The sequence below is a fragment of the Amblyomma americanum genome, chromosome 6 (genome assembly GCF_052857255.1).
Source record: "Amblyomma americanum isolate KBUSLIRL-KWMA chromosome 6, ASM5285725v1, whole genome shotgun sequence".
Taxonomy (NCBI): Eukaryota; Metazoa; Arthropoda; class Arachnida; order Ixodida; family Ixodidae; genus Amblyomma; species Amblyomma americanum.
Genome location: NC_135502.1, coordinates 70,899,406 through 70,925,780, shown reverse-complemented (window position 1 = coordinate 70,925,780; position 26,375 = coordinate 70,899,406). Strand labels below are relative to the sequence as shown.

General features: G+C 52.0%; 2 protein-coding genes and 1 pseudogene across 6 annotated transcripts in view; 1 reads left to right on the top strand and 2 right to left on the bottom strand.

Moving 5' to 3' along the window:
* Positions 1-26,375, top strand: part of LOC144093677 (uncharacterized) — a 377,080-nt gene that overhangs the window by 107,266 nt on the left and 243,439 nt on the right. The window lies entirely within an intron of this gene.
* On the bottom strand, positions 15,405-17,418 carry LOC144093675 (uncharacterized protein T26G10.4-like). Its single transcript, XM_077627263.1, has one exon. The coding sequence runs from the start codon at positions 16,465-16,467 to the stop codon at positions 15,613-15,615; it is 855 nt and encodes a 284-aa protein (XP_077483389.1). The 5' UTR covers positions 16,468-17,418; the 3' UTR covers positions 15,405-15,612.
* LOC144093674 (uncharacterized) lies at positions 17,620-20,895 on the bottom strand (annotated as a pseudogene).

Here is a 26,375-nt window from a genome sequence, read left to right as displayed (position 1 = left end):
TGTTGCAAATGGGTTGCAAGCCCCAAGGGTAGCGTTGGCCTGGCGGCCTGGGGCACAGCTGGAAACATCCGAAGGTCCCGGCAAAGGATGAGTCGTCTGGCAACAGAACAACTTTTTTATTCTGGCATCGCAAAAGAGCAGCCGGTCAGGGCGACCACGTTACTCGAAGGAAGAAATCGAAGTCCCTCCTTGGCGTCCGGTGCAGCTGCTTTTTATACCCTCGGAGTCGAGGGCAAGAAGGAACGGCTTGGGATGAGTCGCACGAGACGGCGACGCACGGACATGTACAGACGTGACGGGCGCGTCCGCCGGGCCGGCGCCGGTCAGACCTCCTCGCCTCCCAGTTAGGGAGCTCCTCTCCCCGGCTGCCGCGCTTTGACAAGCGTGGGCACCAACATGCACACACACACACACACACGACGACACGTGGCATTGAAACCTGCCTGGACGCGCTTGGCGGGAGGCGTTACGGCAGCACTGAACGGGCCCAAAATGACCGCCACTTTGAACGAAGCCCCGGCGTCCGTTGCATCCGCGCCGGCTATACCGCGCGTTGTAGGCGAAACGTAACAGTGCATACCCACTGCGCTCTAACGAGCCTGCAAGGCACTGAGAGTAAAATGATTGTGTTTTACTCGCCTCTGATGTGAGTTTGCATAATTGAGACCGGCAAGAAATTGCCACTGTGGCATGAGAGAGAATTCGGGCGGAGCGGGCAGCAGCGACTCTGCCTAGGCAGCTCTTGGTGGCTCCGAGAGGAGCCGGTAAAAAAAATAGCGACAGCGGGTGCTGTCGCTGAAGTCGGCGTTGCAGAGTCGACTTCAATGGGGAGTGCAGATCGGCAACAGCGGCTGCGTGGCGATGGTTTAGAGCGGGTAGCGCCGTGCAATCGCCTCCATCAGCCGCAGAAACGGGTCCTGGCACTTGGTGCGACCGTTGATGGATTGCCACCACTGCCAGGATAGGTGCGACTGCAGCACGGCCCGGGAGGTCTTCTGCCCGTTCCGCACAAGCTTACCCTTCACCTTCTGCCACGCACTCTCGATCCTCTGAGTGTTGGCCCCTGTGAGCGGGTGGACGAAATTGGTGGTGTGGTTGACTGTGTGCCAGTCTAAGTTTAAGGGAGCTCCGTTTCCGTCTTGCAGGCTGGGGATGCTGTTGTAGGCGGCCCATTCGTCGCTGTAGACAGTGGAACAGCAGATTGGCAAAGCATATCAAAGAGAAAAATAATCGGTGATGCGCATTTGTTTTCGTTTTCTTCGCCGTGACTCGACAAGCATCGTCTGCAACTTGCCCAACAGCTCCAACGCAGCGTCCGAATTATCATCGGCGAAGTAGCGCGCAGCCAGATCGAGTGCTGACGCTGTTTCACATGCACACGGGGGTGGCAATGGATCGTCGCCTCCGTCGGACTCGTCATCGCTGTCAGCTGTGCTCGCCGCGCCAGAGTTGTGCGGCATCTGGTCACCGCAGGCCGCTTCAATAATCTCGGCATCGCTTAAGGGGAGATGCTACTCGAAGACACTTTTTTTTTAATAAGTGTTATAGAGCAATGAAATTTTGTATGCTTATAGAGTTTTTTCTGCCCTTTCCAAAACACTAATTAGTTTTTCTGTAGCTTCACTAGAGTTTGTTCAGTGTTCACTTGAAGTGGAAAACAAAGCGACTTTTGTGCACACTTTTTGACATGTTAATTTTTCACAAGGAACATGGAAAAACAGCTTATTCTACTCCATAATAACTATAGAACACCGAAAACTAGCCACAGTTTTCTTGTGGGAGCAGCAAGTATTAAAAAAAAATTTGCCAATTTGCAATGTTTCTATTCTCTATGCTTCTAATCAGTTAGATCCAATTAGCAAAAGGATATCTTAAGTATATTGTTATTTTAAGTAGATACCGGTGTGCTGTACATATTAAAGAACAAGTGTGCCAAGTTTCGTTGCAGGGACTCCGGAACTTTTTTGGGAGTGGGGGTGAAGCCTGGTCGTGTTTCTATGTCGTATTTACTTATGTATTTATTTTTGTGTCAATATTTTATAATTATAATATTCTATTGTTATTTATTTGTTACATTTCATTATTGATAATGTTAATATTTTCATTAATTAATATTATTATTAATTTAATGAGTAATTTCAACAGTTAAATTTTAGATATTTGCATTCTTGCTTATTCTGCATTATCATGCACTTTAAAAATGGTTTGAAATTTCTGAAGTTCCCAAACCATGCGCAGACTAAGCAAATGACGCGTTCGAAACGAAAAACGAACGGGTGCGAAAGCTGAAAAAGTCTTTTATTTGTTTCTGCATTCGCTCCCACGGTAAGGTAAAGGTTAGGCACTAAGTACAAGAATATTCCCACGCGTTGATGAGCTTCGTGGCTGGTATGACAAGGGGGTGTCGGGCAGGAGAGGATATCAAAGGAGGCCAAAAGTTGCTGTTCGTTCTGCCGTTCTGGACACGAACTCTTTCATAATGACATCCAGTTGCAGGTCCGCAGCTCTCCTCTTGTGCACGTGCAGCAGGAGAAGGTGCGTCAGCCTCCTCTGCGTCATTCGATTGCGCAAAAATGTTTTTACTCGCCTCAGGGCACTGAAAGAGCGCTCTCCTGAAGCAGCTGACGCAGGTACAGAGAACACGAGTTACAGGTACCGTACAACTTGATCCATCATTTCACGCATGTCTGCAGACTTCCCCTGTAGAATTTGCAAAATGCGCTCGCTTGCGGCCGGGCCCTGGTCACGCAGGAGCGTTGGGAGAAGCACGAGTTGCGCTGAAAGTCTACTGGTGTCAAAATCTGCAGCGTGTGCTCCTAAAAGCTCATTTAAGGGCACAGGGTAAGCCCTATACTTCCCATGCATTTTAGGCCATGTTGAGGTACATGTTTCTCACTAACTAATAACAGTAGCCTAATAATACATATATCATTGTTTGCCAAATTTTGTGCTCTTGTTACTGAACTAGAATATTTGAAATGTGTTGAAAATTCGATTTTTAATAAAATTTTTTCCGGTAGTACACAAATCTGGCCTTTCTTTGCGCATTTCAAAATTCATAACAGAATAACTGCTCAGTGAAATTGCTTAATTCTAGTTCAGTAGTTGGCAACACTTATGTAGATGATTGCAAAAAAAAATCAGCCGTCTGTCTTGAAAGGCATTGGAAATAATGGTACCTTTGTAAGAAAAAACACTGTTGTGAGATAATAGAGCGTAAAGGGAATAAAGATGTGAAAAACCATTTTTTATTCGCAGAAACGCCTCCATAGTAATTGGTTTAATAGCCCCCTGCTTCGTAGTCACTGTCGCCGTCATTTTTTCGCTTTTCAGCTTGTCGTTTTGACTGTCGGGCCTCTTTTGTAAGCTGTCGTGTGTCTCGGTCCGCAAAGTACATGCGCTTATGGTCAGCTTCCCTCAGCCACTTGATGGTGTTGCTCCCTGGGTTCAATCCACACGCCTTCAAAACGTTGGCCCGTGCGATGCTACCATCATTAAATGAAAGAACAGCATCCAGTGTTGCCATCCGTAGGGTCATAAGCCCAACAAACACATTCTTTGGCGCGCGTTCCCAAACAACATGGTTGAACGAATCATTTGCATTTTGAGTTCGCCCATGCAGGCACTTCTCTAGGAGCTCAACCTTTGATAGCTCCCTATAAATGGGTTTGATAGCCTCCAAGCTGATTTTAGACAAGTTTTGAAATCAGGTGGTGGACTTTTTGGTTGAAAAAATTGACGTTAATCCTGAAAGGGGGCGTGGCCGCTCACTACTTGGTTTCGGAAAAAGCGTTTTTCAGCCGTAAATATGGCTTTCTGAGGAAAGTGCGATCATGGAACATGTGTAGAAAGAATTGAACTTCTAAAATTCCAAAAGAAAAAAAAACGATTTTTTTCTAATTTTACCTTACCCTGTGCCCTTAAGTCGTGTGCCGCGAAGTTTCGACCTCCAGCAGCGTCAGTCAGAATGCGCTCCAGACTAATCAGCTGCTCCATGCCAGGCTGTTTGGTAGCCTCCAAGACAGATGCAGGCAAACTCTCCTTGTGGAAAAATGGCTTGCCCTCTGACTGACTTCTGTGTTGAAGGCACACCACGTATCAGGTCCCTTTGGGCAAAGTCCATGGCATGGGTCATCGTCTGTGGCCGATAAGTGGAAGAAGGTTGCCCAAACGGCCTTTCGCATTTCATCCAGGTTTCCTACATTTCTTCTGATGGCCAAACCATAGTACGTCTGGAGCTTGTCTATTACTGCATCAGTCAGTCGGCCTCGGCCCGAGAGGCTCTTTCCATCAGAGAGTTTTCCTGCTTTGTTTCCTTTTTTTAGCCTTCGTAACCTTGTGCCCATCCTTTTTTGCACGTGCCCTATGCACTCAACCTTGGATATTTCAACGGAATCACCATATGGCATTTGTGCCTTCACAGCCATAAAATCCTTGCTGTCACCATCCCCAAGGTATTTGACGTATCGAACGCCGTGAAGCTCCTCACTCCTGCCGAAAATTTTCAGTGCTCCTGCGACTTCCATTCCACCGCTGGTGCCTTGGTAGTTGCTTTGGCACACCTCTCTATGAAGGGGGTCACTGTTTGTACCCTTGATGCTGCACTTTGGACAACGTTTAGACAAAACCTCGACATCCAGCACTTTCCCAGAGTCTACACTGGTCGCAGAGACTATGCCGTTATTGGAAGTATGGCCTCGCTTCTGCCAGCTTCCATCAAGAGCAACTGCGATGTCTTTATCCCCCTCATTCAGCTGCACAGCTTCGTCAGCTGCCCTTTTCATCGACTCCTGAGCAGCAGCTTCGATGTGACCTAGAAGCTCTTGATTGTATTTCGCAAACTTTGTCGGTGGCTTAGGAAGGTTTAGCATAGCACAGAGTATATTTCCTGCAGCCATTCCCTTACCAATGGACCTCAAGGCATACACTAACCTGAGGTTGGCTTCATAGAGGCCAGAAGTAGTTTTCTTCGACGTCTCAAATCGTTGTGCGGCACTACACACTTCACAGTTCAAACTGTAAACGCTTGCAACACCTACCCGTTTTGTCACAATTTCGATGAGCTCAACACTTCCACCGCACTCTCTGCACACACAAACCTGTGTAATTGCGGCACAAATGCCGTCCATGTCCATTAAGGCATATTGGCGGCTGCTCTGTAGCACATCCTCTTCCTGGAAGCACAGAGAAAATCTTGAAAGCTTCGATGTCGAGGAGCTGGCGTGTTCGGCGTTCGGGATCTCATTCGGTCGTGGACATCCTTTTGCTTTTTCACGATGAGCGTAGCGGTTGCCGTGACATTCACGCCTGACGAAGGCCTTCTTTGCCCTGGGCATCTCAACTTATCAGCAGCAACCAACACCGGCACAATTTACAATACTGATCGAAAGGGATAGCACTCGGACGCAGCTGCATGAAGGTTGCAGAAACGTGGAAAAAACGTGCAAAGCGTATCAGGATATTCTTGGCTAAAAAAGAGGAGCTGTACAATAGTTGCCAGACAATTTTTTATATGTAGCTGATTTTAGACAAGTTTTGAAATCAGGTGGTGGACTTTTTGGTTGAAAAAATTGACGTTAATCCTGAAAGGGGGCGTGGCCGCTCACTACTTGGTTTCGGAAAAAGCGTTTTTCAGCCGTAAATATGGCTTTCTGAGGAAAGTGCGATCATGGAACATGTGTAGAAAGAATTGAACTTCTAAAATTCCAAAAGAAAAAAAACTGATTTTTTTCTAATTTTACCTTACCCTGTGCCCTTAAGGGGAGATGCTACTCGGAAAAACTTTTTCTTTAATTTCTGTCACATCTCAATGAAACTTGCACCATTTAAAGAGTTTGAGCTGCTCTTTTCAAGTTTGTGCACACTTGGGTGATTGCAGGAAGCACAGCTGAACACTAAAATTTAGTTTACCTGTTTTCTCGTTGTTACTGTTGTTACATTCCAAGGTCTTACTATTCTTAGGAAATAAGTTGTAAATACTAAGCAATGCTATAATGAACTAATGTCCTTTTTTCCTTTATTGCAGTTACTTAAAAAAACATGTTTACTAGTTTACCACTCATTCAATATTGATTAAATTTGCACAGAGCGTTAGTTAGCAAGACTGTCTCAGAAGAGGGCACAAAGCTAGAAGGCACCAGCCCCCTACGTTGGCCCCTCACAGTCTCTGCGAGCAGACTCCTCCAGAGAGAGAGAGAAACAACTTTATTGCCATAGATTGGCGGGATTTAGGGCAGGTGGGCTTGGTGTGGCCCCCAGGTGGGGGCGACTTCCTGGGCCCACGAAATGAGTGCCAGTTGGATGCTCTTGTCTGGCCTTTTGAGGAGTTCGTTCCATCCATCTTCGGAGGGAGCTGGCAGTAAGGTTCGAGGGGGCGGATTTCCCGCGCAACCCCAGAGGATGTGAGCCTGGGTGGCGATTTCTCCCTGGTAACAATTTTGGCAGACGGGGTCGTATTCCCCGTCTGTGATGAGTGAAAGTCTAGAATGGCTAAGGATAGAGTGTGTCTGCAACCTGCGGAGCAAGGTGGCTTGCGCTCGGTTCAAGTCGGGGTGTGGAGGCGGGAACTGGCGTCTCATCTCTCTGTAGAGGTTGGTAATTTCGGCAAAGGTCTGGGGAGCCTCGGCAAGAGCGTCTGGGTCCGTGGGGCCGGCCGCCCGGTTGGTTAGTCCTCTGGCTAGTCGGTCGACCCCTTCGTTTCCAGAGTTTCCCGCGTGGGCGGGTACCCAGACCAGGTTGATCTTATGGTCGGGAGTGCAGCCGCGAAGGATGCGTGCAGCGGGGTGGCAGATAAAACCTGCCGAGTAATTTTGTATTGCTCTTTTGGAGTCGCTGAGGACTGTGCGCGTACGTGGGTCAGCGATGGCCAGCGCGATGGCGGTTTCTTCTGCCGCTGTCGGAGAGTGAGCTACTACTGTGGCGGCGGTGACGAGAGTAGACTGTGGCGTGGCTGCACAAGCCACGTATGTGTTTGCACTTTGCCGTGCAGCATCTACGTATATTGCGTGTTCGTCGGCAAGGTATGTGGCATCTAGTCCTTGGGCTTTCAGCTGACGGCGCGTATCATGGCGGCCAGGTAGCATGTTTTTGGAGATTGGTTTGATAACTAGGCGGCTATAGACCCCTATCGGAATGGGCGTCGTGGGGTGGACGTCGCCTATGGGGTTGATGTTGAGACGGTCAAGTATGAGCCGCCCGTGTTTAGTGCGGGAGAGGCGGTGGATTTGGGCGGTCTTGTGTGCCTCTGAGTTCTGTGAGCGTGTTGTAGATGCCGAGTTGGAGGAGGTGCTGTGTGCTGGCGTACTGAGGTAGCCCCAGTGCCGCTTTGTAAGCTGAACGTATAATGCTGTTCACAGCTTCCTCGTCCTTCCGGCGGAGGTGATAGTAGGGGTAGGAGTAGACTATCCTGCTAATGAGGAAAGCTTGTGTGAGCCGACAGAGGTCATCCTCCTTCATACCTCTGCGGCGGGTGCTGATGCGGCGGATAAGGCCGTTAATCTGGTTGGCTGTGGTGCGGAGGCGCTGAATGGCCTCAGAGTTTTGCGTGTTGTTCTGTATTAACATACCCAGAACGCGAATAGTGCGGACCGGAGGTATGGGATGTGTGTCGACTTGAAGCACAATAGGTTCTTGCGGGTCGGGGACAGGCAGGCGAGCTCGTCTGTCCCTGATGACTAGTAATTCGGACTTCGTGGAGGAGCATGTGAGCCCGTTCGCCTGTACAAAGGAGTGTACTTTATCGATTGCTGTTTGGAGGGAGTTTTGGATTTCCCCGTCAGAGCCAGAGTTGGTCCACAGGGTAATGTCGTCGGCATATATTGAGTGTTTAATGTGAGGTATCTTTTCCAGGAGCAGAGGGAGGCCTCTCATTGTAGTGTTGAAAAGGAACGGAGATAGGACTGCTCCTTGTGGTGTTCCTCGGGTGCCTAGTGTGATCTTCTCACTGTGGAGGTCTGCAATATGAAGTTCTGCTGTACGGTTATGAAGAATGTCAGCGATGTAGTTGTAAGTGCGAGTGCCTACATTCATTTGTGAGAGGTTTGCCAGGATGGAAGCATGTGACACGTTGTCGAAAGCCTTGCTGACATCTAGGCTTAGGATGGTTCGTGTAGCTCGGATGGGTCTCGGATCGAGGATGTCGTGTTGGATTTGCCACATAATGTCTTGAGTGGAGAGGCCGGTTCTGAAGCCGATCATAGTGGGGGGGAAAAGGTCCTCTTGGTCTACGTGAGTGTGGAGTCTATTGAGTATGACGTGTTCCATGACCTTTCCCAGGCAGGACGTGAGCGAGATGGGCCGAAGGTTGCCCAGCTCGAGTCGTTTGCCTGGCTTAGGTATGAAAATCACTTTGGCATGCTTCCAAGTGTCTGGAAGGCGACCCTCATGCCAATGTTGGTTGAAGAGGTCCGTGAGTGCTTCGACGGACTGATCTTCGAGGTTACGAAGCATCTTGTTGGTTATGTGGTCGTCGCCAGCGGCCGCGGTGGTTTTAATCTGGTTGAGGGCGGCGCGGACTTCTCCTGCCGTGATGTCGGCGTCCATGTTGGTGTTCTGAGCACCCGTGTATCCTGAAGGGATGGGAATTTCAGTGGAAGTATTGATGTATTTGTCTTTCAGGGTAGCGAGGAGTTCATTTGTTCCCTGAAAAGCGTGTATGACACGGGTGAGGTTCTTGTGAGATGTGGATTTGGTGTGAGTTGGGTCCAGTAAATGTCTGAGCAAGAACCACGAGTTTTTGCATCCTAACTGGCCGTTAAGACGGTCGCAGGTTTGATGCCATTGCTCCTGACTCAGTTTGACGGAGTAAGCTTCGATCTCTCGCTCGAGGCGAACGAGACGGAGCTTGAGGGGTCGATTGTGCTTTTGGCGGAGCCAGCGAGCCCTAAGACTGCGCTGGGCCTCCCACATGTGTATTAGTTTGGCGTCGGGAGAGGGGCCATCCTCGTTCTGAGTAGTCGTGGAGGTGGCATTGGCGGTGTCTTCGAGAAGTGCGTTTGTCCATGCGTCCAGGTCGTCTATGGGGGCCGAAGTGCGTTTGGCGCGCACGTATCGGAAGGCGTCCCAGTTAGTGTGCCTGATTGTTCATGCCGAGGTTTTCCCAGCGTGCGTCTGGGATGTTGCGGGCGAAAGTGAGATCGGGGCACCTGTCCTGTGTGACACTGTTTCCAATGCGAGTAGGCCTGTCGGGGTCTAGGAGTAGTGTCAGGCCCAGTGTTTGGGCTGTCTCCCACACCTTGGCTCCCTTACGACCGCATGCTTTGCGGGGGTAGCCCCACTCGGTATGCGGCGCGTTGAAGTCACCTAAGATGAGTAGCATCCCTGTTTGTGCAGTCGCGCAGGCCTTACGAACGAGGGTTGCCACTCGTGTGCTTTTGTCGCTAGGGGGGCTGTAGACGTTAAGGATGTGGAGCGGGGCTTGTGAGCGACTGTTCGGTAGGACCTGTACGAAAGTGTGCGGAACCTCGGGGTAACTAAGGTCTATATGATTAGCTGCTAAATTTCGGTGGACCAGGATGGCGGTGTTGGGCCGTTGGTCTGGTGTCGTTTGTTGGTTATATGCGGCGTAGCTGGTAAGTTTCGTGTCCATGTATGTTTCCTGAAGTGCGATGATGTGGGGGGTGTGCGGCTGGGCCTGCAGGGTGTGCTCCAAGGCTCGCCGCTTCGCCTTGAAGCCCCTGCAGTTCCATTGCCAAACTGTGAAGGGGGAGCTAGCCATCGCGTTTCCCGTAGGGTTCGGGGCGCTGTGATAGCGCGACGGGTGATTTAAGAATGCCGCCTGCACGTGAGCGCGCGGTTGCACTCTCCGATGTGGCGACAATAATGGGTGCTGGGTAGTTAGGAGGGGTTGGCGACTGCAAGGGGGTTGCTGATGTCGGGGGATTCGTGAGGGTATCGAGCCTGGCATGAAGGGTTTGGATGTTGGCTGCCATTGTGGCGCAGCTTTCTACTAGACGGTCAATGGTGGGGGCGAGTCGAAGGAGGGCGCCCTCGAATTGGGCCATTCGCACATCAGCTGCCTCGAATTTGGCATCTATGTCTGCTTGTGAGGAGGGGAGAGGTGCTTTACGCTTCGTGCGCTTAGGCTGCTCAGTGTCCATGCGTGGATCACCTACAGGGTCGGATGTGGGAGCGTGAGCCACCTGCTGTGGTTGCAATTTGGGGTTTGCCTGTGCTGATTCTAGGCTATGAATTTTAGCGTTTGCTTTGGCCAATTGTAGCTGTAGTTCCTTGACCATATCTGCCAGCTCCCTTACCTGTGAATCTGGTGGAGAAGCGGTGACTTGTGCAGGAGTCTTCCATCCAACTTGTTTGGCTGCTTTGGTCCCCGGCCGGGCTTGAGAGCTGGCCCGAGAGCTGGGTGAGGCGGATGTGGAACGGCTGCGAGTGCGGCTGGAAGGGCCGTCGCTGCCAAGCGGGGGGAAGGAGCCGTCCCGCAGTAGGTTGTCGTCGCCGCGTTTGCGGTCTCGGGACCGGGACTGGCGTCCGGGGTTTGCCAAGTTGGAGCCGGTATCGGTGTCAGTGACCGACGGGGAAGACTTGGGCCGAGTGGAGGACGTGAACCGGTATTTGCAGCTTCTGCTGCCTGTAGGGTGGGCACCTTTGCAGACGATGCATGAGGCTTGGCACGTGGGCGGTTGGCCAGCTGGAGGAGGGTCATGGGCTGCGCCACAGCGTCGGCAGGTCGGTTGTCGCGGGTGGGGGCACACATCCGCCCTGTGGCCTAGCTTCCGGCAGTTGAAGCATGCCTCCGGACGGCGTTTGTAGGGGTACACCTCAAAAGTGAAGCCGAGATACCTCACGTAGCGGGGTAGCTTGGCATTGGCGATAGTCACCACGAAATGTCGTGTGCGGCCCATGCGGCGTGCGGCGACTACGGGGAGATCAGGGTTTCGAGCTTGGAGCTCAGCGAGGATCTCGGAGTCGGTCTCGTGACTGTAGGCTCTGTATATGATTCCTCGAACGGAGTCATCGGGGGCTGGGGCGTACGTGGCTACCCGGATGGCATTGGAGTCAATGGTTAACGTTTGTATTTTAGCATACAGGAACGCCCGTTCTTTTTCCGGTGTGCTGATGGTAACAGTGTTGTTTGTGGGGTGGATGCGGACTTGGTCGGCGGTGATTGCAAGGCGGCCGTCGATCTTGGCGGCGTTGTAGATGGCCATCGCCAATTTGGCCGGGCCGACGGCGTTGAGGTCGACGGTACCTTGCGGTCGGAAGACGATTTTGTAGTCCTGTGTAGGCAGGCGAGGAAGTGGTCGTTTTTTAGTCGGCGGTGGTGGACGGCCGCGGGGTCGTTGGTCTGACAGGACAGTGGTGGCTGCAGGCGTTTGGGTGTTGGCCGGCGGCGTTGCCGGTGGTGGCGGGCGTCTGTAGCGGCGTTGCATTTCGAGCGCCGTCCAAGTGCCATCGGCCAGCTCCGCGGCGGTAACATCCGTGCCGGTGACTGTGTACTGCATCTTTAAATGCAGGGAAGCGCCGTCGAGGCGAAGCGGGCGTCGCCGCCGCAGGTGGGAGCAGAGCACGCACTAGGCGTGCTGAGCCGTTAGGCCTAGCTCCCGCGGTCGGGCGTTGCCGCAAATCGGCCGTAAAGTTGAAGACACTCGCCTGAAAGTAGTTAAAAGTCCCACAGGTGACGCCGGATGGGTGGCGGGCCGTCCTGTGAAAAATTGGTGGCTGTAAATAGCCGGAAACTGGTGAAATCGCCGGAAAATCGCAGACCGCATATAAGATGCGTCCGCTCGCTCCGAGCGCAGTCGGCGTTCCTCTCCAGACTCCTCCAGACGGGCCTTCTTTTTTACGTTGCGGCGATGGGCCTTAGCCTCTGCAGTTGCCTTTGTGGACATGCTTGATATGCGCCTCTTGTCCACCTCCTTGCTTAGAGAAAGCAGTGCTTTTGATGGTAGAATGCCAAGCTCCTGTAGCACCTCCTCGAAGCCTGTGTGCCCTTTATTGAACCAAAGGACGGCACTTGCCGTCGCTGTCTCAACCACAGTTCGTGTTGCGAATTTCGTCTTGGGGCACAGCAGCCAGATTTTGCTATTGAGTGACTCTGCTGCATTTTGTGTTTGTCCTTTCACACAGCTTCTCATCAGTCAATCTTATAGATTGGCAGCACAGCCTTGCCTTGGGAAACACTCGGGATGGGAGTGTGGACTGGTGCTGGCTGACCCAGAGCTAGTGCCCGCTTGTGCTTGCACCAAGACATATCTCTATCTGGGCAAAATTTGTGGCTGCTGGCACCATCCCTATCTCTTACATTTCCTCTGTTGCTGGTGATAGCAACTTGGAAATAACCTTGCAGTTTGGCAGTTGTTTTATCTTTGAGCTTCTCTCCTCTTAGGAACTTTGCCTTCCGGAGTGCAGTGCCAAGTCTCTTTGCGACGTGGTTTGTGCAGTCTTCTTTTTGCACAGGAACACTCCCGTAGATGTCCAGCTCTGCAACATAGGCTTTGCTGTCCCCGTCAGACAGGAACGTTGTATACTTGAGAGGTGCGGCATACAGGTCTGTCCTCTTCCAGATTCTTAGGGCAGCCTCAGTCTCCATCGCGTGTGCCGAGCAGGTTGCGTTTTTCTCACACACAGGTGTGTGAAAGGCCTGCCAGATTTGTTCTTGTTTATCCTCTAGTGCCTTGTGCCTGCTACAGCTAAGGAAGTAGTTGGAAAGAACTTCAAAGTCTAGACACAGCCCTGTCAGAAGCCCTGTCACAATGGTGCCCGTACCATTGTGGCTTTAGTGGCCTCTTTTCTGCCACGTTCCGTCGAACATTACTGCGACGTTCGTGGATCCTGCCTCGGCTGCAGTCAGCTGTCTGGCTTGTTCCAGGTTTTCGGCGGCAGCTTTCTGGCCGCAGCATGCAATTTTTTGCCAATAGCAGCAAAAGCCCTGTGGTGCACCGGTTTCGCAAAACCCATAATCGCACAAAACCGCAAAAGCTGTTCATGTCCGACGCCGATCACGCGTGCAGCGACCACGGACTTCACGTTCATGGCGAAGGCATCCCGTGCACTGCCGGGGGCGGACGCCTCATCACTGCCTTTTTGCATGATCGAAATCGGAGAAATCGCATCGTCCGCAGGCAGAGCACGCCGCGCCGCTGACGAGGTCGTGCAACATGCCGATCTCACAGGTAAATGTGCTTCCGCGCTCGTTTTCACCCTTGTTATGGTCGTCGAACGTCTTAACTTTCGCTCAGATGCACTCACGAAATCATCGATGCTCCGCAAGAAGAGTGAATGATCCAAATCGGGTGCATCGCCGTTGCCGCGGTTAGGCCTAACAGCAGACGAACCTCCCGCCACCGGAGCTCTACGCTTGCGCTTGGGGCGTGAACGACAATCTCGTTTTTCGATCACATCCATGGCGTATGAAGGAAAAAAAACCCTGGCAGAAGCGTTGGTTCACGTCTCGGTGGCGGCAGAAAGAAGAGCTTCTGCGTCCGACTGCCGTGCGTTGAAATCTTCGCAGCCAATGGTAGGGCTCCGATCATGCCACGTGATTTAAAGGGCCACTCGCGACGCTCGACTCGGGCGAGAAATGATCTTTTTTTTTTTCGTATTTTCGGTAGAATAGGGTTGGGCCTAATTCCCCGCGAAAATTCGAGCGGGCGACGCCGTGGCGCGAAATGCCGCGTTCCCGAAATTCAGTCAAATACACACTTTCACGAGGCACCGCGAGTGGTTTAATTGCATTTTTTATTAACTTCCAATTGATTATCGGCGTTGATTTTTTATACATAAAAGAAGAGGCTTGGAGGAATACAAAACACAAGAAAACACGAAATGGCTTTTTCCAAAAAAATCGCGATATTTTCAGTCGCATCTCCCCTTAAGTGTCTTATGCTTGCGTGTTGGGTTCGCGTGGCGCCTAAGTAATGCAACCGCTAACACAAACTGGACGGACGGGCAAAATTCGCGGGCACCGGAGAGCAGACACGTAATACTGAAAGTGTAACCGTACCATGCCGCGCTTCGAAAGCACATTAGCTCACCTGTGTTCGGCACCGACTAGCGAGCCAGCAGCTCGCGCTTGCCTCACCCGCTGCTGCCAGAAACACATCCAGCCTTCCTGCGAGCACGTTGCCGGCCCCAGCCCGTTTCTGGCTCGAGCTGTGCCCACAGGCGCTGGCGTGTTTGTGCCGGCATCGCGTTGCTGGCCCCGTGGCCCAGACCAGCATGCTGTTACAAGCAATACCGTCACTGCATGTTCAGAAGCCTGTTAACGGCCTTTTAAGAAGCTGCTTGCCTAGAAGCGAGTGGCGACTGCTTAACAAACAGCAAAGAGAGTGAGGGAACCTGGCCGGACACTTCCCATGCCACAGCAGAGGATTCTCGGCCATGGCGCCGTTCCTTTCCTCGGTCGACGTTTGTGCGATAACCTTCAAATCACGCTAGAATTTAGACCAATTCCAGGCCTTGGTACAAACAAATTCAGCCTTTGAACACGTAAAAAAATAAGCACGGTACACGAACGGCGGGGTGACACTGTACCCGAATGAAGACCGCATATAGAAATGGCATCTGCAAGGATGGAATAGCCCTTTGGCATGAGTGGCTGCTACGCAAGCAACCAGGTTTCATCTAGCGTTTCAAGCCCTCATCGCTGCCGCTTGGTCTTATCCTCGTCTTACTGTTTTTTCTGTGACGTCCTTTGTAACTCCTTCTTCGGCTCTGTATATTTGTTCGGCAGAGCTCAGCTGTAGCACCTGTTTTCTTTGCTTTGAAGTGTTGTTTTGGTCCGGAATAAACCAGTCTTTTTGTATTGACTGTGGGCGTGTTACTCGTTGGGTGAGACCACGGCTGGTGGACCCCGGTCCCTCTGGAAGGCAAGGCCTTCAATGCCTTCTGAGATCTGGCAGAGCAGCAATAGCAAGCTCAGCCTACAGATATCCCGGGGGCTGACTGCCAGATCTTGTCGGAATTGGGCTGAGAAGCCAGTTTTAAGTTTTATAGCGACTACTGGCAGTTGTACTTTCTCGACTGTTACACTGTTATTTGTCTCCAAAAATGCCAATAAATCGCCCTGGTGCGTGATCCATAGACATAGACAAGTTATTTGCCTGGTCTTACTTTATTCTTTGTGTGGCTGCGCATCGTACCTGCAGCCGAATTCATTTCAATTTTTGTCTGTACTCCCCTCATCTGTAAGCTTCACTTCGTCATTTTCCACAAGGTCTTTCAGTCTTATGAGACGTTTTGCCAGACCGGCAGCAAAAACTGAACCTGTCAAGGCGCTCCTGCAGCACGAAATTGTGCTCGAACACGCCGTCGTGCGGCAGGAACCCCTTTTTGCAGCGCGAGAGGGTCTCGTGCTCTCCGAACCAACGCTGCAGCCTGGATGCTAGGCAACCAGCTCACAGCTTTGCGATCGTCGAGCCGAGGGCGATGGTGCGCCAGTTGCTGATGTCTTGCTCTGGTCCCTTCTTGTGTATCAGTATCGTCAGAGACTCCTTCCATTCTTGGGGCACTCTCTTGAACTTGATGCAGGTGTTGAATACAGCGGTCAAGAACTTGGCTTCCGGGTCGGTGGCTTTCCAGTGTTGGTAGGTGATTCGGTCATTCCCGGGGGCGCTGTTCTCGCACTTGCGGAGCTTCCGGAGGACTTCTTCTGTGAATTCATCGAGGGGGAATTCTGCCGGTTCGATGTAGCTGGTCTTGTCTAGCAGGATGGTCGTGTCTACTTCCTTGGGTCCCCACGTGGCCGTAAAATGATCTTGAATGTCTTGCAGCGGGACCGTTTAGTGGCAGCAGGTTCAACCTTGCCCTGTGAATCAAGCGCCAGTCACAGAAACGGGTGAAAAGACCTGAACGCATGAAATGAGAACTGCTGGGATCGGCGGCGACGCACTCCATCACTTTCCCCTGGTTTGGTTTCTGTTGGAGAGAGTGATTTCGTGCGGCCGTGGCGATCGAGCGCAGCTTCTTCACAACCTTCGTTCGGTGCTTCGGCGCCAGAGTCACGTCGGCACAGGTGATGTGGGGGCCATCTTCCTGCATTTCCCATGTGACCTCGAGACGCCGGGACCCCTTTCGCGCCTCCGCCCATACGGACTTCAGCTGCGTGACCCGCGCCCTGAAGTCTCCCTCCGTCTCCCCGCTGAGGTAGGCTGCGACGTCCGCCTCGGTCACTTCTCGGCCGTCTCTTGGTGTGACCTCGGTGACTGCTCGCTTCGCCAGGTCTCGAACCTCTGCGTCTGGAGAAGAGAGGAGTTTAAAAGCGCTGTCGATGCGGCAGATGTCGCTGAGCTCCGCTACCAGGGGAATTCCCGCCGTGCCTGCTGCTTCGCTGCTGTAGATGTAGTCGTTGCTGGCGTTTGCTGGAAGGTAGAGAGTGCGTTTGATTAGCGGTCGTAGCGCTTCGTCGAGGCGCTCCCACTCTGCCTTCCCCAACAACCCGCACCGCATGGAGAAGTTGAGCGCTGGGTATACGAATGTTTTGACAGCGTCCAACCTCTGCCACGGGGCGAGCATCGAGGTCAGCAGGCGGTGGCCTACGCTGATGGCGTCGTCGACGGTTGCAGTGTGCGGGAACACGCTGAATCCGACGGGGCGTCCTAGAAGAGATTGAGATTCAAAGTCGTTGATCGTCGGTATGGCAGTCCCGTTGATTTCGAAGACTGTTGGCCTGGTTCCGACAGGCGTCCGGCCGCTGAGGTGCAGGGTCTTGCATTTTCCGGGGTTGAGTTTAAGTCTCAACCTGGAAGAGAGGGCTGTTACTTTGTCGATTCGGGCTTGAAGTTCTTCCGGGCTGTTGGCCAGCGGGGTCAGGTCGTCGGCGTAGGCCAGGATGTTGTGCTGTCGCTCCTCTCTTTGAACTTCTCGTAGCACTGGATCGATGACCAGGTTGAAGAGTAGTCCGCTGAGGGGGCAGCCTTGGCGAATTCCGGCAGAGATGTCGATAGACTGCGTTGCTCCGTCCTTTGCCACGATGCGGGTGGTGTTGTCGCGGTACAGGTCGGCTACGATGGCGCAGAAGTCGTCCCCGGCGCCGGCTCCTCGCAGGGCGTCGACGATGGCGTTGTGGGCGACGGAGCCGAAGGCGTTGGCGAAGTCCAGGAACGCCACGCAGAGCTCCCCACTGCCGGCCCGCGCCGCGTCAAGGCGCTCCTGCAGCACGAAATTGTGCTCTAACACGCCGTCGTGCGGCAGCAACCCCTTTTGGCAGCGCGAGAGGGTCTCGTGCTCTCCGAACCAACGCTGCAGCCTGGACGCTAGGCAGCCGGCTTACAGCTTCGCGATCGTCGAGCCGAGGGCGATGGGGCGCCAGTTGCCGATGTCTTGCTCCTCTCCCTTCTTGTGAATCAGTATTGTCCGAGACTCCTTCCATTCTTGGGGCACTCTCTTGAACTTGATGCAGGTGTTGAATACAGCGGTCAAGAACTTGGCTTCCGGGTCGGTGGCTTTCCAGTGTTGGTAGGTGATGCGGTCGTTCCCGGGGGCGCTGTTCTCGCACTTGCGGAGCTTCCTGAGGACTTCTTCTTCTGTGAATGCGTCGAGGGGGAATTCCGCCGGTTTCGATGTAGCCGGTCTTGTCTAGCAGGATGGTTGTGTCTACTTCCTTGGGTCCCCACGTGGCCGTGAAACGATCTTGAATGTCTTGCAGCAGGACCGGGTAGAGCGAAGATTCGCCTTCCACTATCAGGCGTACCGCTCGGCGGCGATTCCTGCGGTAGAGTCTCTGAATCTGCTGAGCGTTTTCGGGGTTGACCGGTTGGCGCGGCTTACCTCCGGCCGGAGCCGTCGGCAGCTTTACCTCCTTCGCAACCTCCGCAATGGCCTCGTGCAAAACTAAAAGGAAGTCATCCCAACCCTCCTCAGAAACAGGCTCCCGCAGCAATCGCCGGAGGAGCCTGGCGTGCTCGGCGAGAACTCCGTTGTCCTCGGTCAGGTTTGCCAGGGGGTCGATGTTCGCTTCGTCCCCGGCGCCGTCGTTGTCGTCAGTCCGCCTTGCCGCAGGGTCGGTGGTTTCCTCGTCTTCGTGGCCGCCGTCGTCTTCTTCTTGTTGCTGTGTTGGGCCCTCCTCTTGGTCGAGAGAGTTGGGATCGGCGACTCTTCCCGGGCGGATGCTTCACTTTGTGTGAAGATGATGACATCAGGCTCCAGTGGTGACGGGCCGATGTCCGTTGCTGGTGCAGGGCTCGGTGGCTCGTCGTCGGCTTCGAAGTTACCTGGGGAAAGAGAACGTGTTAGTGACGGCGACGAGTGCTGGCTGCTCGGTCGAGGTGAATCTGTGGGCTTTCTTACTGAACATAGCAAGCTTTACCGGGGTGACAGTTCTCTCGTGGTAGAGAATAAATGCGTTCAGCAGTGTCATGTCGAGCAGGTGAAAAAAAACATTTTCTTCTACTTCAGAGTTTTCCTGATACTTTCACTGAAGCTCAGCTGCATGCCTACTCTGCCGACGAGTCCCATTTTCTTCGTGTATTCAAGTACACATTTTTTCTCCAGTTGCTCTGTCCACCTTATCGGAATCTTGCATCTCCAGTCCATATATTGTCAACATAGTGACTTCGCGCTTGTCGCACCATTTAAAGGCAAGCAGAATGTTTGTGTGGAAGCTTCGTATTTCACCCTTCTTCAACTTCTTTTTGAAAGAGGCTAGGCCCTTCCTATTGATACACACAGTTCCGCATGTATTTGTTCTGTTTTGCTCTGCAGAAATTCAAAGAGCACTGGGCTTGTGTACCAATTGTTCACAAAAAGACTGTCCTTTTCCAAGAAAGTCCGCCATGCGGTCAGCAACAACAGCCCCCACATAACCAAGCTCCTTTCTTTTGGCCAGGCTAACTGTAGCTTCTGTATAAACTAGAAACTTCAGTACACACCTGGTTTTCACGTCGCACATCATAAACATCTTCAATCCGAACCGGTGTCTTTTGGATGGTATGTACTGCCGGAATGAAAGGCGGCCTGTCCAAGGCATCAGAGATTCATCTATGCATAAATCTTGGTATGGAAGCTGGGAAAATTTTTGCTGAATGGCCTCCATGACTGACCGGTCTGATGGCCCTTAGGCGTTAGTTTTGCTCCGTTATTGAACTGAAGTGCAGGATGCGCAGCAGAAGAGCAAAGTGGTTCGTAGAAAAAGTCTCCCGAAAAAAAAAAAGGGTCACCAGCATCGGGAAGCACCAGGCCCATAAGCAGCACCGTTGCCAAAAAGCAGTGAAGCTCCAGGAGGTCCACCCGCTTATCTGTTAAATGGGTAGCCGCACAGTGCCTGTACCCCTAGACGCGCCAGTGGCTCGAGCTCTGGAGTGCTATGATGTGGTGACCAGCTAACCGGACACTTGGGCGAAAGTCGTGCTCACAGACCCTCCCATTAGCCCTGGAACATATTAGAAGGCGCCCAGGGGGACCTCCTACGAAGGGCAGACCGCAAGGGCCCACCTCCACATCTCCTCGTCCCGAACCTTTCACAAGAACCAGTTTGTGCTGCTAAGTAGCAAAACACACCAGCATCAAGGCGTAGAGTTTTTTCAGAAATGTTTCGGGACATTTCCTAGTTCTCATCCGCATATCTGATTATTGTTCGTTCCTTTCTATCGGAACTCTCGTCCATAAGTTTTATTCCTGTAGTGTGAGTGTGCTGTTGTGTGTGTTCGAAGTCTTCCAACGTGTGACTGCTGAGGTCCACCGAAGTGCGAGCCCCTCAACTTTGCAGCCACGTGTCTGGAATAGACTTCGCGTGAAGCAGCGATGGTGTCGCTCACCGCCAGCTTCGTAAAGAGGTGCATGTAGCGTTTGCTACAGAGCCTCTTCATCACTTTATCGTTGTTTTGGTCCCAACAGCCGAGCGCTCCAACAACATTTGCCTCGATGCTGACCCGCTGGAATTTTCGCAGCAGGTATTGGCACACGGGTACGTACTTGGCGACCTTACTCTCCCGTGCCGCATAGAAAGCCGTTCTGCGATTGTCAAAGGGGCAAGTGACATCTATGACAATCGCCGAGTCCCCTCGCGCCAGAACAAAGTCTGGTTTGAGGTTAGTCGTTCTCGCAGAACGATTCTCATGGGTGATTGTGAATCGCTTCCCTGCGGCAGCTTTCAGCCGGTTCACGATTTTATTGTGCCGGATGGTGTAGGCAGCACTCTGACGCATGCAGTGGCAGAGCACGTGGGGGAGGGTTTCCTTGCTGTACCCGCACGCTCTGCACCGTTGAGTGGCAGGAGGTTCAACCTTGCCCTGTGAAGAAAGGGCCAGTCACAGAAACGGGTGAAAAGACCAGAACGCATGAAATGAGAACTGCTGGGATCGGCGGCGACGCACTCCATCACTTTCCCCTGGTTGGGTTTCTGTTGGAGAGAGTGATTTCGTGCGGCCGTGGCGATCGAGCGCAGCTTCTTCACAACCTTCGTTCGGTGCTTCGGGGCCAGAGTCACGTCGGCGCAGGTGATGTGGGGCCCATCTTCCCGCATTTCCCACGTGACCTCGAGACGCCGGGACGCCTTTCGTGCCTCCGTCCATACGGACTTGAGCTGCGTGGCCCGCGCCCTGAAGTCTCCCTCCGTCTCCCCGCTGAGGTAGGCTGCGATGTCCGCCTCGGTCACTTCTCGGCCCAGTCTCTTGGTGGTGACCTCGGTGACCGCTCGCTTCACCAGGTCTCGAACCTCTGCGTCTGGAGAAGAAAGGAGTTTAAAAGCCCTGTCGATGCGGCACATGTCGCTGAGCTCCGCTGCCAGGGGAATTCCCGTCGTGCCCGCTGCTGCGCTGCCGTAGATGTAGTCGTTGCTGGCGTTTGCTGGAAGGTAGAGAGTGCGTTTGATTAGCGGTCGCAGGGCTTCGTCGAGGCGCTCCCACTCTGCCTTCCCCAACAACCCGCACCGCATGGAGAAGTTGAGCGCTGGATATACGAATGTTTTGACGGCGTCCAACCTCTGCCACGGGGCGAGCATCGAGGTCAGCAGGCGGTGGCCTAGGCCGATGGCGTCGTCGACGGTTGCAGTGTCCGGGAACACACTGAATCCGACGGGGCGTCCTAGAAAAGATTGGGATTCAAAGTCGTTGATCGTCGGTATGGCCGTCCCGTTGATTTCGAAGACTTTCGGCCTGGTTCCGACGGGCGTCCGGCCGCTGAGGTGCAGGGTCTTGCATTTTCCGGGGTTGAGTTTAAGTCCCAACCTGGAAGAGAGGGCTGTTACTTTGTCGATTCGGGATTGAAGTTCTTCCGGGCTGTTGGCCAGCGGGGTCAGGTCGTCGGCGTAGGCCAGGATGTTGTGCTGTCGCTCGTCTCTTTGAACTTCTCGTAAGCACTGGATCGATGACCAGGTTGAAGAGTAGTCCGCTGAGGGGGCAGCCTTGGCGAATTCCGGCAGAGATGTCGATAGACTGCGTTGCTCCGTTCTTTGCCACGATGCGGGTGGTGTTGTCGCGGTACAGGTCGGCTACGATGGCGCAGAAGTCGTCCCCGGCGCCGGCTCCTCGCAGGGCGTCGACGATGGCGTTGTGGGCGACGGAGCCGAAGGCGTTGGAGAAGTCCAGGAACGCCACGCAGAGCTCCCCACGGCCGGCCCGCGCCGCGTCAAGGCGCTCCTGCAGCACGAAATTGTGCTCGAACACGCCTTCGTACGGCAGGAACCCCTTTTGGCAGCGCGAGAGGGTCTCGTGCTCTCCGAACCAACGCTGCAGCCTGGACGCTAGGCAGCCGGCTTACAGCTTCGCGATCGTCGAGCCGAGGGCGATGGGGCGCCAGTTGCCGATGTCTTGCTCCTCTCCCTTCTTGTGAATCAGTATCGTCCGAGACTCCTTCCATTCTTGGGGCACTCTCTTGAACTTGATGCAGGTGTTGAATACAGCGGTCAAGAACTTGGCTTCAGGGTCGGTGGCTTTCCAGTGTTGGTAGGTGATGCGGTCGTTCCCGGGGGCGCTGTTCTCGCACTTGCGGAGCTTCCTGAGGACTTCTTCTTCTGTGAATGCGTCGAGGGGGAATTCCGCCGGTTTCGATGTAGCTGGTCTTGTCTAGCAGGATGGTCGTGTCTACTTCCTTGGGTCCCCACGTGGCCGTGAAATGATCTTGAATGTCTTGCAGCGGGACCGGGCAGAGCGAAGATTCGCCTTCCACTATCAGGCGTACCGCTCGGCGGCGATTCCTGCGGTAGAGTCTCTGAATCTGCTGAGCGTTTTCGGGGTTGACCGGTTGGCGCGGCTTACCTCCGGCCGGAGCCGTCGGCAGCTTTACCTCCTTCGCAACCTCCGCAATGGCCTCGTGCAAAACTAAAAGGAAGTCATCCCAACCCTCCTCAGAAACAGGCTCCCGCAGCAATCGCCGGAGGCGCCTGGCGTGCTCGGCGAGAACTCTGTTGTCCACGGTCAGGTTTGCCAGGGGGTCGATGTTCGCTTCGTCCCCGGCGCCGTCGTTGTCGTCAGTCCGCCTTGCCGCAGGGTCGGTGGTTTCCTCGTCTTCGTGGCCGCCGTCGTCTTCTTCTTGTTGCTGTGTTGGGCCCTCCTCTTGGTCGAGAGAGTTCGGATCGGCGACTCTTCCCGGGCGGATGCTTTACTTTGTGTGAAGATGATGACATCAGGCTCCAGTGGTGACGGGCCGATGTCCGTTGCTGGTGCAGGGCTCGGTGGCTCGTCGTCGGCTTCGAAGTTACCTGGGGAAAGAGAACGTGTTAGTGACGGCGACGAGTGCTGGCTGCTCGGTCGAGGTGAGTTGGTGGGCTTTCTTACTGAACATAGCAAGCTTTACCGGGGTGCCAGTTCTCTCGTGGTAGAGAATAAATGCGTTCAGCAGTGTCATGTCGAGCAGGTGAAAAAAAACATTTTCTTCTACTTCAGAGTTTTCCTGATACTTTCACTGAAGCTCAGCTGCATGCCTACTCTGCCGACGAGTCCCATTTTCTTCGTGTATTCAAGTACACATTTTTTCTCCAGTTGCTCTGTCCACCTTATCGGAATCTTGCATCTCCAGTCCATATATTGTCAACATAGTGACTTCGCGCTTGTCGCACCATTTAAAGGCAAGCAGAATGTTTGTGTGGAAGCTTTGTATTTCACCCTTCTTCAACTTCTTTTTGAAAGAGGCTAGGCCCTTTCTATTGATACACACAGTTCGGCATGTATTTGTTCTGTTTTGCTCTGCAGAAATTCAAAGAGCACTGGGCTTGTGTACCAATTGTTCACAAAAAGACTGTCCTTTTCCAAGAAAGTCCGCCATGCGGTCAGCAACAACAGCCCCCACATAACCAAGCTCCTTTCTTTTGGCCAGGCTAACTGTAGCTTCTGTATAAACTAGAAACTTCAGTACACACCCGGTTTTCACGTCGCACATCATAAACATCTTCAATCCGAACCGGTGTCTTTTGGATGGTATGTACTGCCGGAATGAAAGACGGCCTGTCCAAGGCATCAGAGATTCATCTATGCATAAATCTTAGTATGGAAGCTGGGAAAATTTTTGCTGAATGGCCTCCGTGACTGACCGGTCTGATGGTCCTTAGGCGTTAGGTTTGCTCCGTTATTGAACTGAAGTGGAGGATGCGCAGCAGAAGAGCAAAGTGGTTCGTAGAAAAAGTCTCCCGAAAAAAAAAAGGGTCACCAGCATCGGGAAGCACCAGGCCCATAAGCAGCACCGTTGCCAAAAAGCAGTGAAGCTCCAGGAGGTCCACCCGCTTATCTGTTAAATGGGTAGCCGCACAGTGCCTGTACCCCTAGACGCGCCAGTGGCTCGAGCTCTGGATTGCTATGATGTGGCGACCAGTTAACCGGACACTCGGGCCAAAGTCGTGCTCTGAAACAGATATTAGAAGGTGTGTTGTCCCCTTTGGTTATGGCCTACTGCGAAGAGGACTTTTTTTTTATTCCTAAATTACAGGGTGCAAGCACACCTTTAAAATTTAACTGAAATACCAACAAAGAGCGCTTGACCTCTCTTGCACTACAATATGTCCATCGAAATCATTTCAGGGTTCCTTTCAGCATGCACTTTTTATTTTTTTTTGCCAGCATTTATCACAAGTGTTTTTATTTGAACTGATAGGTGCAAAATGCACTGCTTGCAATACCATGAACAAGTAACATCTTCACGTGTGGTGCATAAATTGCAACATACAAACATGATAAACATAACAAGACTAGCGGCCTACGTGTTACCACAGCTTCTACGTGCGTTATGTAAACAAAACGCACTTCAGCCCATAATAAAACATGGTACACATCTAAACCGCGCTGTACGTGTGTAATACATTTCGCCTGACTAGAAAATGTGTGTCACCCACAAAATGCATGAATATCAATACGAGAGCGTGTCATGAATTTCTCCTCAATGGCAAACCATAGCAGTTCCGAGAACATTGACGCACAACGGAATGCATCATGAATATGGCAAGTTGTGCTGTCATGACTGTAACATGACAAAATTCTCATTCATCATCATCAGCCTCACTACGCCCATTACAGGGCAAAGGCGTCTTCCTTGTCTCCCTAATTAACCCTGTCCTTTTCCAGCTGCGTCCACTGTGCCCGCAAACATCTCTCAACCGCCCACCTAACTTAGTTCCGCCCCCTTGCTGTGCTTTCCTTCTCTTGGAATACACTCCGTTACCCTGAAGGAGCAGCGGTTATCTTGCCTTCCAATTACATGCCCTGCTCTAGGGATATTGGTAAACTGCCATTCATGATCTGAGAGGAGCGGCCATATCTGCTCCACCCCATTCTTCTCCGTCTAGTTTTTTTCCATCTCACGATCAGCTGTCATTGCCAGTTGTGATCTACTGTTCCCTTGCTAGACTTTAGAACATTACTTTGGCTTGCTGGATGTTAATTTTTAGACCCACCGTTCTGCTCTGCCTAACTCGTTCATCACCTGAGTGAATCGGCAAGGCAATGTCATCAGCGAATCGCAGATTATTTAGGTACTCTCCATTTACTCTTATTCCCAACTGCTCACATTTCATGCCTCGGAATACATCCTGTAAACAGGTGGTGAATAGCATTGGCGAGATTGTGTCTCCTTGCCTGACGTCCTTCCTTATTGGAATTTTAATGCTGACTTTATAGAGGACTATGGTAGCTCTACAGTTCCTATATATACCTTCCAATATTTTGGAACAAGTCATGGTAAGCCCCGTCGTGCCACCCCACTGTTTGTTTGAAGTATTCTGCTACCGATGTGGAGCAGGTTAACTGTCAGCCGTGGCGGTCACATTGCGACGGACAAACAGTGTGCGTGCGCTACGCAATGTGTACACACGTTCAAGAACCCCGTGGTGTAAATTAACCCGGAGCCCTCTACAACATTGTTCCTATAAGCACGTGTGTCACAACGTGTCGTTAAAGTACACAATCGGGAATGTGCAAAGGAGGAAGATTAATGAACAAATGAAAAACCAAACACTTACTAGATATAGCATACCTTGTGTGTCTTGTAGAACGTAAAAAGGTAACATCTAAAAACGAAATCAAAGTAAACTACATATCGCACACCTTGTGTGTGTCTTGCACAATGTTGCAAGGTACCATCGCAAAAAATTTGCACACACACTTCAGATTGGTTATGTGCAGGAATGTGGAAGCACGTGCGTATGACACCACCTGGAACACACTGCACGAGAAATGGTTAGTTGCAATTTTGACACAAATGTAGCATGGAAAAGTTGCGCCATATTGAACTCAGTCAGTGGGGGGTGTATAACGCGAATGTCATGTATATGACCGTCGGGAAAGGCGGCCCTCGGCTTGCCGTGTGCGCCATGCGATCACGTGATGACGGCAAATTTATCCTCACATGAATGGGATTTTCTGTACCATCTGCGTGTGCTCATACATGCCGTCAGGTTTTCTCGTAATGGGACTAGCAATGCTTCCACATTGAAACACGAAACCAAAGTAGGCAACGAATACTGCACAGCCTGTACACTTCACACAAGTTAAAAAGTACAAAAGGAAAAAAAAAACATTCATACACAAGCCCCATGCGCCTGGCAGGGAAATAAAAAAATGTTCTGCACCTTGCAGAAGGAAAATACATATATTCATAACGCCTGCACCCGGCAGGGAAATAAAAAAATGTTCTGCACCTTGCAGAAGGAAAATAAATATATACACAAGCCCCATGCAACTGGCAGGGAAATAAAAAAATGGTCTGCACCTTGCAGAAGGAAAATAAATATATACATAACGCCTGCACCCGGCAGGGAAATAAAAAAATGTTCTGCACCTTCCAGAAGGAAAATAAATATATACACAAGCCCCATACAACTGGCAGGGAAATAAAAAAATGGTCTATATACATAACGCCTGCACCCGGCAGGGAAACAAAAAAATGTTCTGCACCTTGCAGAAGGAAAATAAATATATACACAAGCCCCATGCAACTGGCAGGGAAATAAAAAAATGGTCTGCACCTTGCAGAAGGAAAATAAATATATACATAACGCCTGC